An 18026-nucleotide genomic window follows, 5' to 3' on the forward strand; every position below is an offset into this window, starting at 1 on the left:
CAGTTCACTGATTCTCTCCTCTGTGCTCTCCATTCTGCTGTTGAACCCATCTGTTGAGTTATTCTTCAGTTCCATAATTTACATTTGGTTCCGTACATTTTCTCTTTCTTTGTGTGTTTTTAACTGTCTGTTGAAGCGTTTCTATGGTGGATGCTAGACAATTCCAGCATCTGTGTTATTTTGCTGTCTATTGATTGTCTTTTCTCATTTAAATTGATATTTTCCTGTTTCTTGGTATAACAAGTGATTTTTTATTGAAACATAGACATTTTGGTATTATGTTTTGGGCCTGAGTCTTATTTAAATCTTCTGTTGTAGCTGGGCTGCTGTGACACCACTCCAGCAGGGCTAGGGTTGGGGGCTGCTTCATTGCTCACAAGTAGGGTAGAGTACAGGTTCTCCACTTGGCCTCCATAGACACTCAGCTGGGCTGGGAGGCTGGCTCCCTACTGTGCCTCCACTGATGCCATCTTGTCTGGGAGAGGTGGGAGGCCTTGTTACCACTCCCTGTATGACCTCCATCGACACAGTACAGGTTGACCTCTTTACCTCTGGGTGGTGGTAAAAGTCCTGACTTTCCTCTGGGATTCACTCTAGCAAATGAAAGGAAGGAGATGCCGCATTGCCTCTGGTAAGAATCGAAGTCCAGGCTACCCATGTAATCTCTTCTGACATTTCATGGGTTGGGAGTCTTGTACCACAGGGTGGGTATGAAAGTCCCTGCACCCACTTGGCTCTCTCTGATATCACCTCAGCAGGGGCTTTGGGATACCTTCTTATAGGCTGATGAGGGTGGAAATCTAGGCTCTCCCCTTGTTCTCTGCTCATATCAATGGAGGTAGAGCTGCAGTTTTTCCTGTGATGTCAGTAGAATGGTTATTGTCTATGAGTTTCCTACCTGGATGGGCTGCACACCTTTCCTGGTCCTATCACTAGAGACAGCTGGCTTTTAAAAATCTGTGCCTGTTGGCATTTCAGGGTTGCTGGCTTCTCCAGCACCAAGGATATATGAGGCATAAAGGAAAACCCAGAAAAGAAAACCTATTGTGTCATTCTGCAGGCCCCAAGATCCCTAGCAAATCTGCCTTATTTCCACCTCTCAGAATCTTCTGTTTGCCCTATATGTGGTGTCCAGTGTTTTTAGTTGTGCTTGGTAAGGTGAATGGAAGAACGTACTTCTGTTACATCTTTCCAGAGGCTTAAGTCCTGAGTTGATTTTTGTATATGGGGGTTGAGGTTCTTATTATCCCCCGCCTGCCAATTCATACCCATCTGCTCCATTACTAGTTGTTGAAAAGGATATTCTTTTCCAATGAATTACTTTGACACTTTTGTCAAAAATCGATTAATAGGTGTTATTTCATTTCAGGAAAAATTTCTGCAATTACAGTTTCAAATGTTAGTTCTAATACATAGTTTAATTTTTGTTTTTCAGACATTCCAGCTCTACAGATGTTAAATCCACTTTGCCTGTCTTCTATATGAATTTTTCTCTTAACTTTTTGAAAACTCATTCCTTACTTCGTGTTTTCTCTCTTGGCTCATTTCACTGCCGCATTCTTGTTCCTTTGTTATAATTTCAGCCATACCTGTTTTCCCTTGGACTTACCTGTTATCTCTTTGTGATTTCTGAGACAATTTTGTTTTTCTCTTTAACTTCATTTCTCAGTTTTGTCGTTTTGTTTTTTTTTTTCTATTTCTCTCCTGAGTTTGGTCAGCTCTCGTTTCACATCTTCTAGTTGTCTATACATTTTTATTTGGAGCTTTTGAATATGATTTTTGGTGTTTTTTCTTATCGAAAATTGCTTGTTTAAGTATATTTAATTTATGTTGGAAAGTTATGTTATTGTTTTCCTCTGCTTTGCAGATTTTTTTTTGGAGTGTTTTTATTAGCTGAAAAAATTTCATCCTTACTTTCATATTTTCTTTTGTAGAAACTTTGTATGGATATTGGGTTCATTTTTCTGATAATGGGGAAGTATGTCACGGTTTCTTGGACCAAAAATTACATTTGATTTTATGGAGAGTAGGAGAGGGGATTGGCAGCTTATTTGATTTCTAGTTCAAGAACCTCCTCTTCTATTATTACAATGAAATCCAGCTTCTTTTTTCAGTGGTGCCTTGTGGGGAGTGTTTATCTTATTCTATGATAGAATCCTGTCTCTGGAGGACCCTGGACGTCAGACAGTTGTTTCTTCTTTCCCTCCGCCCCTGAGCCACGAAAGCATGCCTCTCCCATTGTCTTCTCAAGGTTGCCACCTCCAGTCCTGCGTACTTTCCAAGCCCTTCCTTTCTAGTCCCAGAAGCGGTGCTCTGACCCACCAGGTGGCAGACCTGTTCTCAGTGTTTCCCTGCTGAGGGTGGGCCCTCTTGTCTGTGGATGTTGTCCGTGCTCCATCATCAGGAGGACCCGCCTCACTCTCCCTCCTCCACACCGTCTCTGTCTGATACTGCAGGTTTCAGAGGTTTGTTTTCCCACTTACATGTAAATTCACGTTTGTGGTTTTCTTATTTCCTATATGTTGTCAGCTTGGACTGGGGGGGGGGATTGTATTTCCTCTCCTTGTCGACCATGTGGTTCATGGAGGATATAGAGAGAAATTTGAGTGTAGATGTGTAGATGACTGGCGTTTTGTATGGGAGCCTGCCTGTTATCTTTTTAAAAGTTTCTGCTGGATTTGTAGTTATGGCCACATTTATATTCTAACTTCCTTCCTTCCTCCCTTCCCTTGATAAACCCTTGTCCACTAAAGATCTGTCAGTTTAAACGGGCTACCAAAGTCCCAACTTTGGGTTTCTTGAGAGTTTCTGTTGCATCTTTGTTTTCTGTTCCATTAATTTATGTTCTTATTTATTATTTCCTTTCTTCTGCTTCCTTTATGTTTATTGCGATATCTTTCCTCATTTATTAGTTGGATATTCAGCCCTGACACTTAAGTCTTTCTACTTTGCTAGTGTGTTTATGGCTTTAACGTTCACTCTAAGAATCATTTTAGTTTTATGTTACAAGTTATGAAACATCATATTTATTTCTTCTAAAACTTTTTCCAAATTTTACTATGATTTCTTGTTTGATCTGTAAGTGTAAACATACTTACTTGTAAGTATGATTTTGAATTTCCAAACGACAGAGATTTCTTTGTGTGTTAACAGTTTTTTTCTGTTAATTTCATTATTCTGTCTTGTGTTTTATCACTCCTCTTATTTCACATCATTCGTTTGGCTTTTTTTTTTTCCTTCTGCTTGAAGAACATTGTTTCCAGGTGTTTTTTGTTTTGATTTGTTTTTTAGTGAGGTTTGATGGTGATAAATTCTCTCAATTTGCCTGAAAAATCTTTTTGCCATTGTTTGTGAAATGAGTTTCAATCTGTGTGGAATTCTGATCTGTTAGTTAACTCCTCTCAGCATCTTGAGACCCCTCCACTGCCTTCTGCTGAGAAGCTAGCTAGTCATTTGTCTAAATTGTCCCTCGCATGGCTCTGTCCGATCTCTGTGGCTACTGTCATAAACACCTTTTTATTATGGGAAATTGAAACACTGGAAGTAGAGATACGTGGTCATGAACCCCCGTGTTGCTGCCACTCATGTCAAGCAATTATCCATGTTTGCCCCAAATGTGTTTTACTTCTCTCTTTTTAAAAAAATCATTCTAGGTATAGCTGTGTCTGTAAGCATCTCCAGCAGTTAAGGGTTAGGAACCACAGTAGCATTATTAAACCTTGGAGAGTTGATGATAATTCCTTAGTATTATCTGTTACCTATCCCAAGTTCAAATTTTACCAGTTGTCTCAAAAATAACTTTTTACAATTGATTTGTTTGAATCAGGATCCAGACAGGGTTTGCTCATTTGACTTTGCCCAGTCTGTCTGCCTCTGTTTTATTCTGTACTCTTTTGTGCATGCCATTTATTTCTTCAAGAAACTGCAGAATTTGCCCTGTTGCAAGATGGTGTCATTTAGCACATTCCTCTAGCCTCGGTGTCTCCTGCTCACTGGTAATGAGACCTAAAGCAGGCCTTCTGAACCTCGGCACTGTGGAGGCTTTGTGGAGGCTCGGCACCGGGGGCTGTCTTGTGCATTTTAAGGTGTTCCACAGCATCCTTGGCCCCTCTCTGGATGCCACGGCACCGTGCAGTTGTGACAGCCAAGAAAGTAGTGTCTCCAGAAATTGCTGGATATCCCTAGGAGGCAAAGTAGCCCGTGTTTGTGAACCGCAGGTCTCGACCGTATCCACTTAACCCTGGGGAGGCTTCGTGGGCATAGGTGTGTCCCTCCTGTCACGTTGCGCCAGGAGCTATGTGAACACTTGGTGTTTTCCTTTGGGCAGTGTTAAGACCCATCAGTGGGCTTTGCCTGATCCACCCACTGTAAAGTTCTCCACCAACTTTTCCCTGATGATTTAGTAGACACTGATAGTTGTTACCCAGACCTACGATTTTATTAGGCATTTCACAGTCATGAATTTATAATTCTGTCATTCTTTCTGTGTGTATTATTCTGACTTTTTCTGTAAGGAAGAACTTAGCTCACCACATTTGGTTACGCTAAAATGCACTTTGCGTTTGTATTAGCAAAATACATGGCTTAATTCTGTCTTAATAGCGAGTTGGTGCTGTAGGAACTTCAGATACAGTCCTTTAGAGGTTTAACAAAATTATTGCTAAGAATTTTTGGATTTTAACGCGTTTGTCCTTTAAACTCACTGTTATGTTTGCTGCTCAGATGGTTCTGTCTCTGAATGGCGGGAGCCTCTGAAAGTCGGCTTTTCTCCCTCCTTACGTGCCTGCTGTGGTTGCTGCCAGCTTTCTGGCTGTAGTCTGTGACAGCACGTTCTGGGATCATCCTGTACCTTTCCTGCCCCGGACCTGGAAGCGCCGTTTCCCGGCAAAGCCCTGGGTACTGGACACCTGCTGTTCCTACAGATCCCTCCCCTCACCTCAGGGTGCTGTGCCTCCAGCGGCCCCACCTTCAGCTCCTCTTCAGAGGAGTGCCCTGCCTGCTGGGGCTGGGAGGTGGAGGTCCACGAGGGTTCAAGCCCCCAGCTGGCCCTAGCGGAGGAAGGAGTGGTGTGGGAACAGGAAAGGCCAGCCCTCTGGCTTCAGGTGGGACAACTCTGAGGTTTAATTCGGATCCCAGAGTCCCCACTGTTGCAGGACTTTATGTGAAGCTGCACCCCTGCCTGGCCTCCTCCTTTGCCCGGCTCCGTGCTTCCTGCTGCCTCCACTTGCTTCTGGGAGCGCGTCCTCGGTCCGCCCCTCGCGCGTGGACGCTCCTCTCGTGGCCTGCTGCTGCAGAGCGTCCGAGACGCCGTGGCTCCTTTGTGGCTCCTTTGACGAGAAGTGGCGTTACTGCTGGGCTTCTCTCGCCTTCAGGCTTTCTAGGACTTTTTTGTTTGTTTGTTTTTGACGAGCAGAATATGCCGTGTATTCTTGTGGCATTTGTAATTCAAATGTAAGATTGCAGGATTTTTATTTGATTTTTTAGATTTTGTATTCTTTGTACTCTTTTCTCTTTTACTGAAAATTTTGTCTTTTTATCCTGTTTTAGAACAGTTTTGGGTTCACGGTAGAAGTGAAAGGAAAGTACAGAGGTTTGCCATGTGCTCTCTGCCCCAGCACACACAGCCTCCCCACTGCCAGCACCGCCGCCAGACGGGGCACCTGCTGCGGGCAGTGAGCCTGCGTCGGCGCACTGTCACCCCAGGTCGCTCGCTCACGGCAGGGCTCTCTCTGGTGGTGTGCACGCCGAGGGTTTGGACAGATGTGCAATGACGCGTATCATTACAGCATGCAGAGCAGTTTCACCGCCCCCCAGATTATTTTTTTTGTTGTTTTTTTACTTTGTTTATTCTGTTTTTTAAATGGAATTGTTTTAAAAATTGTATTTTCTAATTATTTTCTCCTACCATACAGAAACAGTTTTTGTCTTTTGAGTTTGTGTCCAGCCAGAGTTGCCAAACTGTTCTAAATGGTTTTTCTGTAGATTATTTTGCTCTCTGTGTAGACACAGTTGATACTGCCTATGAATATGTAATTTTCAACACACGAGCTATTTAAAATCAGTTTCTCAGCTTCCAGTTGTAAAGTGTAAATCTCAGTTAATCTTTTGGTTTCAGATCGTTGCCTTAGATTAGAGATTCAAGAACAGGACCAGCGGGACGTTTCCTTGGAGACACTTTCACGGTTGCTTTGAGGCTCAGCTTTTGCAAGTGTTTCCTGGACACCTAAGAGGAAGGTGTTTTCTCTAACTGGGGACGCTACGCATGTTAGTACTCATCTGCTGTATCACATTTGTTAGTTGTATGGCTGAAGTTTCTGTGTATTCGCTAATATTTTGCTAGGCTGACCCGTCGGTATTTGAGAGGGCTGCATTGAAATCTCTGTTTACGCTGGCTGTCAGGTCTCCCTGTGTGTGTGCTTTCTGCGTTTTAAGCTGCTCTGTGTATCCTTAAAGTTGCTGTGTGTTACTGGAGCTGACCTTCGTTTCATCTCGTGGCGAGCTGCCTTCACTCTAACTACGGTTTCTTTCTTCCGGAGTATTTTCCTGGTGTGAGTATATACCTGAGGCTTTTGGGGGTTTTTTGATGCACGTTTGCCAGGTGTATCTTTTTCCCTTTTCTGACTTCCAGCCTTTACGGGGCCTTGTATTTTAGGCTTGTCTCTTGGAAACCACATATAACCTATTTTAAAAATGTCCATGTGGATAATCTGTGTCGGTCACTAGCCAGGTTCCATCTGCTTGTGTTTATTGTGGTTATTAATTTACTTGGACTTGCTTCATCCTTTTTAGATCGTGACATTTTCCCTATGCTGTTTTCTCCTACAGTTGCTAAAAATCTAGTTATTTTTACTCCAAGTTCTAAGACCTTAGAGCAGCGGCTGCAGTCACCCCTCTCCCAACTTCTTTGTTATTGCTGTCCAGCATTTTAGTCCTTTTTCTCCCACGGAGTAGGTGTTGTTATTGTTTTGACTTCGTAGGGGTTCAGAAGGCGCCTCCCCAAACGTGTCACTTTTGCACAAGGATTATTTTGAGCCGAAGGTAATTGAGACCTTGTGAGTTTAAGAGAAACTGCTGCCCCTGCCTTAACCACCTAGAAGAATTTAAATTGGGGATTTTTGCCTGGAAGGAGTTACCACTAGAGAGAAGTGTTGTCTGAGTGGCCCCATCTGGATGGCAGGGCGAACATCTCGTCACCAGAACCCGACTCTGCTCCGTGGGGTCCTGTGAGTCGCCCTCCTGTCCCTGGAAATCCCAGGAAGCCCCGGGCCCCATCCCACCTCTTAGCTCAGGGTGTCGTCCAGACCTTTCTGTCTCTGAACCTCTCGTGTACGTGTGGTTCCCATATGTATGAAGTGACATTTGATTTTCTCCTTTTCGTCTGTCTCATGTCAATGTAATTCTCAGACCAGCCAGAAGAACCTAGAAACGTGAAGTTCTCTTCCTCCCCAACAGCTTTGTGGAGATTATGTTTATTTAGATTCACCAATTTCCTGCGTCTCAGACCTTCCTTCAATGTGAGTTTCTGTCTTCCTCAAGTACAGACCTTCCTGCTGTAACATTATTCATGCGTGGTATTCTGAAAATGCCATGTACTGAAAATAATAGGCTTTGCAGAAAACATAAGGTTAAGAGCAAATTATTCAAGATATGTAACTCTGTTAACCACTGTATATAAAAATAGATAAAAAATAAATTTCTTCTGCACAGCACAGGGAACTATATTCACTATCTTGTAATAACCTTTAATGAAAATGAATATAGGTGCATATATGCACGACTGGGACATGATGCTGTACGCCAGAAACTGACACACTGACACTGACTTTTTAAAAGAAAAAGGTATGTAACTCTGTAACCAGAACATGAACAAAACAAGAACAATCCGAATACAAAATAATAGCAAAGTTGTGTCTCTTTGCATTTGCCCCCAGCACCCGGCCTTCAGCCCTGCCGCCTCCTTTGAGAGGAGCCTCCTTGAGGGCGTTTGCTTCTGGCGAGCCCAGTGTGCAGCAGGTCCAGAGGGGAGCTAAGAGGGGCTCACTCTCGGCCCTTCTCTCCTCTCTGGGGTTTTGCCCCTTGTCGTCCCCAAACCCCAGTCTTCTGCTCTTCCTCCCGGTGGGGGTGTCGCTTTCGGCCTGGGTCCTGCTCTCTTGCACTGCAAACAGGAAAGGAGCCCCGGGTGCGCGTGGGATCACCCTTCCTCCCAAGGGTTGTGCCTTCTCGGGTTCTGTCCATGCCCCTCGGTCCCAGTGCCTTGGAACAGTTACGTTATGTGTTTGTTCACCTTTTATAGTTGCTTTCAGTAGGACGGTGGGTCCATTTTCAGGCTCTCTGTCAAAGGCCGTGGAAAATGCTGCATCAGTTTTATAGACTTCTGTTGTCTGCTCATTTTCTAAAGGTTCATTTTTTATTTCTTGACATATTTGTATCTAGTTCTTTTGTATTCCTCATCTGAGAGCACTTACAGCCGGAGCCCAGTGAGGGTTATCAGCCTGTGACTTGTCTCTGCTTTTGCTCACCGTGCTCGTGTTATGTGTATGTTTGCTGGTACTTCATGTGAGGTTGACCGTAACTGCCGGTTTGTGAGGTGATTAAGCCTTACAGAAAGAAGCCTTGTTTGATGACTTTTTCTGTCCTCCCAGCGACGGTACACAGCTCTAGGAGAGCAGTTCTTTCTACATCGTGTATGTCTTGGAACATTAGGCGTAAGTTCCCTTCAAGTTGGGAAGAGCGGTCTCGTTGGTGGGGGTTCTGTGGGCCAGATGAGGGACGCTTCTGTGGGAGAGGACTTACGTGTGCTCCCCCAGAAGCCCAGGGCGCCGCAGCCCCTTGGAGGGGGCAGCTAGCACGAGGCCTCACTCAGCCTCCTTGCCTTGCAGGAGCCCGAGGCCCAGGGCTGTTACCCCAGTGTCAGTAGATCATGTCCCCACAAGTCCTCCCTCAGCCCAGCCTCAGTTTCTCAGTCGGGAAGGTGGGGTACAGGTACGTGCCAGCCAGCGCTGCTGTGGTGAGCGGAGCCCCCGGCGCAGCCGGCGCGCGCCTGTCCTCAGCGACTGTTCTGCCGTCTTTCTTCCCCTGTGTGTCTAGCCATCGGGCTTGGTTGTCTTGTGTTAAAATGAAGTAGTTTTTGTTGCTGTCAAGTCTTTCTTTCCTTTTCTTTTTAGTAACCTGCGTCCCACAATGAATCTGCTCAGTCTGCTGCAGTTCGTGTTTGGATCTTCTCCCATTTGTCTTGGTCTGAGTTCACGTAATTGACGATTTCTGTTGTAGTGAATCTATTTCAGGAGAAGTATTTCATCGGCTCTGGCATCTTGATTCCACTTCTTTTGAGCAGGAAAATTCTTCATTAAGTCTATGTTGAAAGAAAAGGGGGGGAGTGTACAGCTCAGCGGTGGAGCGCATGCTTAGCGTGCAGGAGGTCCTGGGTTCAATCCCCCGGACCTCCATTAAGATAAATAAACCTAATTACCCCCTCCAAAGTCTGTATTGGTTATTTTTCCCCAGGTTACTTATCTTCGGGCTTGCTTAATTGTTGTTGTGGAAGAGTCTGAAAAGTTGTGGTTTTAAAATAATAAATGTTTCTTAATTTAAAAGTGATACATGCCCATCCTGGGAAAAATTTTAGTGTCAAAAGCATAGTGAAGAGAGTTAGAACTGCCATCAGAAGGCCGTCCAGAGAGCACCACGGCGGCTGCTGCTGCTTCAGGGTCGCTCCCCTCCCCGTGTGTCGTTTCCGCAGTTGGGCCCGTCTGGGACACACCAGTGTGTTGCCTGTCTCTTTTTTTTTAACCATATCGTGAGCTTCTTCTCCTGTCATGTAAACTGTTTGCAGACATTTTGATATCCACAGTGTGCTTCCTAGAAGTACCACACACTTAATCTGTCTCCTCTGGTTGTACATTTCATAATCTTTTGTTATTGTGAAAGAACTTGTAACAGACTTCTTCGTGAATCCAGGTTTTTGTGTGCATGCTTGATTTCCTTAAGAGTTAATGTCATACAAATTGAGTCAACAGAGGATTTTTTAGGGCTTGCCAAATTGCTTTCTTAGAAGATTATGTAGTTCATGGCTTCCGCAGGGAAATTCGCTGGTGTCCGGTAGGCAGACTAGCTGCTGCTACGGCTCACGCTGTGTTCGTGTTCAGCTGGAGGCTTTTCCTCTGGCCCAGCCATTCTCTGCAGGACTTCAGAGGGGCCAGCGATCGGGGGAGAAGCTGGGAGCCTGGGTCTTCACACAGGCTCTTTTTGCTTTTATGTTTCTTCTAAGAAATAAAAGTGAGGCGGACAGTGGGTGTCGGTTCCAAGTCAGTGCCCTGTCTTGCTGGGTGTCCCTGGGGTCTCAGGAACCATTACCTGCAACCCTGCAAGGGTTGAATGTACAGTAGGTAGTTACAAATGAAGAGCTGCCGTGAGAAACATTCTATGCATGAACAGCAAAGTCTTCTTAAAAAGAACAGTGGTGACAGCTGTTCTAACCCTGGGGATTTGATTTGCCGGTGCCGAGCTGGGGAGGGGTTTCTGAGAGCAGAGGACGGGCACTAGGGGAGGGGGTGAGGAGTGAGGGGCGGGGGCCGAGCGAGGCCAACGTGGAAGCGTGTGCCATGGCCCTGCCTGTGCCCCCGGGTCAGCGTCCTCTGAGGCCCAGCCCAGCAGCTCAGACTGGACCACCCAGCCCGGGGAGCGTCTGAGGTCCAGCCTGGCCCCTGCTCCTCCCTATGCTGCTGGCCCTTCTCACCAGGCAGCCACACGGCTCCTTTCCCCAAAGGGTGACCCCTGCACTAGGGGGCGGGGGGAGCCTACCGGCCGTGGTCTCTGCGGCTGAAGGGGCTTTGCCAGTCTTACAGTGTCTAGATTAATGGCCCCCGAGGAGGCAGAGGCACCGTAGCCAAGGATGCCCGCTGTGCTCCGTGCTGCTCCCTGGTGGAGGGAGAGGTGAGGAGGGGTCTCTGGGGTCTCTGAGGCAGGCAGCCCCAGGTCTTCAGTGCTGTCTGGGCCCCGGCCATCGCCCACACACCCTTTGCTGGGTGGTCCCTGGAGGCCCGCCCCGCTCACCTGTGGGGTTGCCACGGGGACACCTGTGTGTTGCAGGAGGATGTGCGCCACGCCCCTAACTTGGTGGCTTCGTGTCCTCACAGGTGGTAATGTGGACCTGGAGAGCCAAGCGGAAGGGAAGAAGGAGGTGGGCGCTGACGACCTGATGAGGAGTGGCCCCCGCCCCATCGTCCCACACAGCTCCATGTTCTGCTTAAGCCCCACCAACCTGTGAGTCGCGTCACCCACTGCCTGCCCCCTTCATCCACGGGCCCGTGATAGCAGCGTGCACCTGACATGACCTGGCCTTTTACATGTATTAACGTCACCACGGTGCTCCGCAAGGCATACGCTGTCGTCACCTACTTTACGGGCAGGGACACGAAGCCACAGGGAAGGCCCGTCCATCCCAGGGGTGGAGTTGGGGTTTGAACCAGGCTGTTGTCCCAGCACCTTGCTCTTAACCCCCCGCCTCAGCACCTCTTCGTCTCTGCACACTGGCACCCGTGTGCACGCCTTGTTCACTCACGTTGGTCCACACAGTGTCCCCTCTGACGTGTGCCCTGCTGCCCCGGGGCCCCTTCTCCACTCACCAGCTGCCTTCAGGAGCCCAGGCAGTGTTCACGTGCCCAGCAGCCATCGAGGCATTGCCACACGTGGTGATGCGCGGAGCAGACAATGGCCCTTCCCCTTAAGCTCACACGCTAGTGGGAGGGACGGACAGTGGATGAGACAAGTAGCGGAGGGTGTGAGAGTCTCCAAGGTGGGAAAAGTGGAGAGGAAACACCATGCAGGGACGGGGGCTGCCGAATGGAGGTGGGACATGAGACAGGAACAGAGCGGAGAGCACGTGAGGCACAGGCGACTCAGAGTAAAGCGGACCCCGTGGACCCAGGGCTCAGGGCAGCAGGGTCCGTGGCCTTGTGCTTGCGTCCGTCACCTCCCCTCCTTCAGCCCTCCTGTCGCCCCCACATGCTGCGCACATCTACCGGGAGCGCGGCTGCTCAGGGTGAGGAGCAGGATGGAGGTGGACACTGGTCTGGCCCCTGCCTCTAGCCTTGAACGGGCCCAATGTGCGAAGGAGGTTCACTGCTGGGAGCAGGCAGGGGAACGTCAGGGGAGCCTTCCTGGAGGAAGTGAGAGATCACAGTTGAAACCTGAAGGGTGAACGAGAGTTAGAATGCGGAGGGGGGAACATGCATTCTTGGAGGGAGGAGAGAATTTACACTGAAAGACTCCGGACTCAAAACAGCGAAGACAGAGCTGGGTGGGAGAGCACGGGCGTTCCCTGGGCTGTTGTGTGTCTGTGGGGAAACAGAAGGTGCACAAGGAGCCCTGAGGGGCTGGAGAGGCTGCACGCGGCAGGGGTGGGAGGTGCCACAGCTGGACTGCATTGCGGCAGGGCCTTTGGCAGGAGGGCTAGAGGTGGAGCCCCCGTAGCCAGTAGTCACGGCTCTCAGGGTAAGATGGTGGTGATTTGATGAGGGCCATCATGGTGGAGAGGTTTGGAAGTCAGATGGTCAGGGGAAATTTTGGAGGTAGAATTTGCAGAATTCGATGAATTAGAGGTGGAATGGAAAGATGTCAGGGACGATAGGCAGGGTTTCTGCCTGATGGCTCGGGGCCCACTGAGCTGGGGGCGGTGAGTGCAGACCTCGCAGAGCCTGGCTCGTGGCCTGGTGGACTTGGGGTCTGAGCTAGGGTGGCCGCTCAGCCACGAGATGGCCCGGCAGCTGTTGGTTAGGGGGAACGAGGGGCCGGGACAGAAGAGGGCCTGAGACGCAGATCGAGGGAGTGGGGGGTGTTGTCTCTGCAAGGAGGGAGCAGCGGCAGCAGGTTCGCGGGGGCCTCGGGAGGGTGGCTCTGGTGAGTGGGGGGCGGGAGCTGGACAGTGGTGGTCAGGCACGAGGAGGACAGAAGTGTAAAGCCCAGGCCCTTCGAGGGGGAGAGTGACGTGGGCGGCTGGGCTGGCGTGTCCTTGGGAGCTGGCGCCTCGGAGGGGCTGGTGGGGGCGGGCGAGCCTGTGGAGGCAGGAGGGGCAGCTCCGCGAGAGCGCTTCCTTCACCGTGGCTGGAGCGACGTCCACTTCATGTGCTCACCTACGGGGATTGGCTTTCCTGTCCCCTTGAGGGGCTTCGCTGACCCCTGGTCACTGTCTGCTGCTGTGCTGAGCGTCTGAGTCTGCACTACTTACTGGTGTCCTGCTCGCCACGGTGACCCTGTCCACAGCGTGCCTGAACAGAGCAGAGTAGGGGTCAGTAGTGCTGACCAGTGAGTGGAGGTGGACCGGTGGCAGAAGTGCAGCGTGCACACGCAGCCTGGGGCTCAGACAAGGGTGCCGCGCCTGGCGCAGACCCGAAGCTTCCTGGGGCTGGAGGGAGGCCTGCCCTCGCAGGTGCTGGTGCTCAGCCTCTTCCTCCCTGCACAGCCCCTCCGTCCCACCCACGGCAAACTTGCGCACTTGCAAAGCCACAGCAGCCCACACAGCAGGGGTACGAGTGGCCGAGGCTGTGCCCAGTGGGACTTCCTGAAGCAGTTCGGCCTGCAGCTGAGGCCAGCAGACCCTTGCTCTGGGCTTCTGCTGCCTGCCCACCCCCGTCCTGGGATGCCCTCTCAGGAGCCCGTCCCCATCAGTCACCTGGCCACTGTCTCCTGACCACAGGGCCAGAGCCCGGGTCTGGCCTGGCAGCTTCCTGCAGGAGGGCCCGCCCAGCCCACCCACCTGGGCCCTTGCTGCCCCTGCTTTGCCCCCAGGCTCCGCCGCTTCTGCCATTACATTGTGACCATGCGGTACTTCGAGATGGTCATTCTCGTGGTCATCGCCTTGAGCAGCATCGCCCTGGCGGCTGAGGACCCCGTGCAGTCAGACTCGCCCAGGAACAACGTGAGTGTGGCCAGTGGGCTGCAGAGCAGCTGGGTGAAGCCGGGGTCCCGTGGGAATAGGCGGCCTGGGGCTGCTGGGTCGGCCCGTGTTACAGGCAGGCCCCGTTGGGATGGGCCTCCTCCCCTCCCCTCCTCTCCCCACGACGACGACGTGGCCCTAGGCCACCTGGCTGACAGGATGTCTGTTTAGGCGCCTGCAGGGAGACCCGGAGCTGCTGAAGCGGCCCTGGCACGTGCTGCGGGCCTAGCCTTTGAAAACAGCCTCTCTTTTGGTTCCAGGCTCTGAAGTACATGGACTACATCTTCACAGGCGTCTTCACCTTTGAGATGGTGATAAAGGTCAGATATGTGGTTGCCTGGTGACCTAGAGTGGGCTGGGTGGGGAGCCCGGAAACTCCTAGGAAGGCGTGGGTGAGCGTGCCCTGTTGTGTGCTCGGCGACAGAGGCACATGCATGTGCGGTGCCAAGGGCACACGCACTGCAGGTGGGGGCTGTGTCTCGTGGAGGCCCTCGTTCATTACGGACTCACTGCAGCTCCGGCAGCCTCAGAGCTCACAGGGCTGTCCCTGGTCTCCACTGCCTGCTAATGAGGCCTGTTGACCGAGGGGGACAGGCCTCCCTTAAAGTGCAGGCCTGAGCTCAGCCCCGCCCTCGGTGCCTCGGGCTGGAGGGCTGGCAGCTGGGCAGAGGGCAGTGGCCTCAGGGCCAGAGACCGAGGCACGTGGGCGCTGAGTCTTAGATGAAGAGCCAGCCATGTCGCTGTGACCTTTGCTTCTGTCTCCGGGTGTGATGGGCTTGTTCTTCATCCATGTCTGACGAGCACCCTGTGCGTGTCTGCACAGGCTTGTGTGCGTGCGATCGAACGTGCACACACGTGCAGGCTCTGAGTGCGGGGCCGTTCCGGAGTACACGCGTGAGGCTCAGGTGGCTTCTCTTTGTGGCTGCAGTCCTGGGGGAGACATTACTCCATTTCACAAGCCAGGATACTGAGGCCTAGAGACTAATGTGCCTGCCAAAAGCCACCCCTTGAGGGGCGCAGTCCACCAGCACTTCCTCCTGCTGCACCGAGGACCCCAGGGTCGTGGGGGGAGTGAGCTCCCGGGCACGGAGGAGGGTCTCAGTCCAGACCCGGGGGAATGGGGGCCCCCGGCAGAAGCGCAGCCAGTCATGACCATGCAGGGTCATTTAGGGCAACGACACAGAGACCCAAAGGCCAGTGAGGCTCTCAGGGCGTGACCTGGGCTGTCCCCTCCCCTGACAGCATGTGACCTGGGCATGTCCTTTTCCCCCTTTTGGAAGTCGTCTTAAATTTATCATCTCCCGCCCTCTCATCTCTGGGCCCTGACCTTGCCTCCTTTTTCTGAAACATTCCGGGCCCTAACGTGCGTCGTTCCCCTTAAGATGATCGACCTGGGACTGCTGCTGCACCCTGGCGCCTACTTCCGGGACCTGTGGAATATCCTGGACTTCATTGTGGTCAGTGGGGCCCTGGTGGCCTTTGCCTTCTCGTAAGTACCCCGTCTGCTCTGACTCCGCTGCCCTCAGTCCCCTGGGCCGCGACGAGCAGGGGTGAGGGAGGAAGGCCCCGCCATCCTGCCTGGCCTCTCCGGAGCTCTGTCCTCTCTGCGTGGGGCCGTTTGCCCCTGACGGACCCTGTACTTCTGGACTGGGGTGGGCAGGCCTCCGACTTGTCGTGTCTGCCTCCGGGGCCCTTCAGAACAACTTCCTGTGCCCTCACCGGGGCCGCAGGGCTCGCTCAGCCAGAGCGGGTGGGGCTGGCTCGGCTCCTTTCCGAGCCTTCCTGGTAGTGAGCCTGATCTGCTGCCTCAGGCCTGCGCGGCGTGGGCGAGGCAGGTCTCGGGTGGGTACTGGGCATGTTGTAGGGTGAGAACCTGAGACAAGGAAGACCCCAGGTGGACACAGATACTGAGGGCCGGGGCCGCGTTTCCTGAGCCCACGGGGAGGGTGCCGGCGGGGCTGCGCCCGGAGGCCTCCTCACTGACTGTCTTCTCTTTATCTCCTGTTGCTGGACTCTCGGTAGGAGCTTCATGGGGTAATGCCTCCCTTCCGTCCCCTCACTCCACCCCACATCACAACACACCAGCAGCCCGCCGTGGGCTGTTTCATCACCTCCCTCGCTCATTTTCCTCCCCCATCCGGGCTGCATGCTGCCGGGAGCCTTGTCCCCAGGCCACGTGTCCCCGCCTGGCCTCTGGGGGCCAGGCTGGGGGCCGGGCTGAGTGGGCTTCTGACCGAGTGCCGGAGGCCGGGACGCGTGCTTGGAGGGCAGCGGGGGCCCCAGGCTGCCAGGATGTGGGACATCCTGAGCACTTTCCGACAGGTCTCCGCTGTGGCTTTCTTTCCTCTCTGTCCTCTCCACACAGGCCTCCCTGAAGTGCCCAGCATCTCCCCTGGGGCTCTTAACTGGCCCTGCATTGTTAAAAGACAAACAAAACAAACGGCACTGAATAAATCTGAAGCTCTAGTTGGATTTGTTCAGTGGTCGATGGGTCAGGCAGCGTCCCATCGAGTGAGCAGAAAGGCTGCATGTGCTGGAGCTGCGCAGAGCGGGAGGCTTCTATGGTGAAGGGGGGACAAGGAGGCTGACAGAAGAGAAGAAAGGATTTTGGGGGGCCAGTTTACCTCACTGGTGCTGACTGGGGAATTCCAGAAATTCCATTCCTGGTAAAGACTGAACCTGCAATTAAGGCCTGGTTTGGTGTCCTGGGGACAAATCATGTGATTTATTTCTCCTCCTCCTCCTGTCTTCTTCCTCCCTCCTCTTGCCCTCCCCCCCACCTTCCTCTTCTTCCTTTCTCCTTTTCCTCTCCTCCCCCTCCACTGAAAAAAAAATAGTTTTCTCCTTTGATCAAATTGTCAGCTTAACTGAGATGTGATCATAATTTTAAGTGTCAGTGCCACTCAGCCGCTGCTCTGCAGTTTTGGCCGCTTTGCCAGTCTTTGGCCTGGTATCCATGGGTCGTGATGTTTCTGCCGAATCCCTGGTATTCACAGCTTCATAATCCTTAAATGTTGGTCATTGTCTTCACTTCTTTTCTGACAGTCCAGAAACGATTTGCTTGATGGTCATCAGCTGCAAACGTGCACTTGAAGCTTTTGAGAGAATGTGAAGAACATGCCAGGGGGATTAGTAACAGGGCAATTCCTAATGTGTGGGGTGTATTTGGCACAGTGGTCCTGAAGACCAGACCGGTCAGAGAAAGACCCCGTTGAAGAAGTCACCCTTCTAAGCCAAGGAGCTTGCTCAGTGACCTATGTGACTGGGTTTCAGCTTCCCCAGAAGTGTCACTCTGATACAGGAAGAATGAGGGTGGGGTGAGAGGAGGGCCACGTCCCGGGCCTTGGCCGAGTCCCTGGGACGCACCCTGCCAAGTGTGGGTCCTTGGCTTTGCCAGGAAAGAACTCAATAGTGAGCCACAGTCGAGTGCAAGCAGAGTTGTTCAGAGAGATACACACTCTGTAGACAGAGTGCAGGCGGTCTCAGACCAGAGAGAGGGCCCATGCAGTGCGGGGTGGCTGGTTTTTTTCAGCTCAGTAACCTCATATGCTAACAAGTGGGAGGGTTATTCCAACTATCTTGGGGCAGGGGCTGGGCTTCCCAGGAATCAGGCCACCACCCACGTTCTGACCTTTCATGGTCAGCCTTGGAGCTGTCCTGGCACCGGTGGGGGTGCCATCTACCATGCTGATGTGTCACAGTGAGCACATAGTGAAGTGCAAGGTCTACTGGAAGTCGAGTCTCCTGCCGTCTCGAGCCTCCAGGTCCACAGGGAGTTGAGTCTTCCACCGTTTTGGTGCTAATTGCTGTGTCATTCCTTGAATGTGCGTGCCCTGCCCCTTCCTTTCCTTCTGGTCTCTCTTCTAGGTGGGTTGGCCACAGCGGAGCCTGCTTCTTGCTCAGCTAAAGATAACCAAGGGCTGTCCGTCCAATCATGGGGACCACCTTGGCCAGGGAGTCTCAGGGTCTTTGCTGGGCAGCTGACGTCCTAGCAGGGGAATCTGCAATGTCTCCAGGAGTGAAGGAGAGGTTTCTGGTCGTGTTCTCGAGCGTGCTCACTCCTAATGAGGCAGTGGGCTTACTCACAGGGTTT

The 18026-nt window shown here is 51.6% G+C and overlaps 1 protein-coding gene across 2 annotated transcripts in view; it reads left to right on the top strand.

The window, feature by feature from the left end:
• Nucleotides 1-18026, top strand: part of CACNA1B (calcium voltage-gated channel subunit alpha1 B) — a 171072-nt gene that overhangs the window by 99210 nt on the left and 53836 nt on the right. For both annotated transcript variants that reach the window (XM_072960634.1, XM_072960635.1), the window contains exons 21-24: nucleotides 11136-11262; nucleotides 13786-13915; nucleotides 14194-14253; nucleotides 15316-15422. In XM_072960634.1, the coding sequence (XP_072816735.1) occupies nucleotides 11136-11262; nucleotides 13786-13915; nucleotides 14194-14253; nucleotides 15316-15422 (424 nt within the window). The remainder of the gene's footprint in view (nucleotides 1-11135; nucleotides 11263-13785; nucleotides 13916-14193; nucleotides 14254-15315; nucleotides 15423-18026) is intronic.

Source organism: Vicugna pacos, chromosome 4 (assembly GCF_048564905.1).
Source record: "Vicugna pacos chromosome 4, VicPac4, whole genome shotgun sequence".
Classification (NCBI taxonomy): Eukaryota; Metazoa; Chordata; class Mammalia; order Artiodactyla; family Camelidae; genus Vicugna; species Vicugna pacos.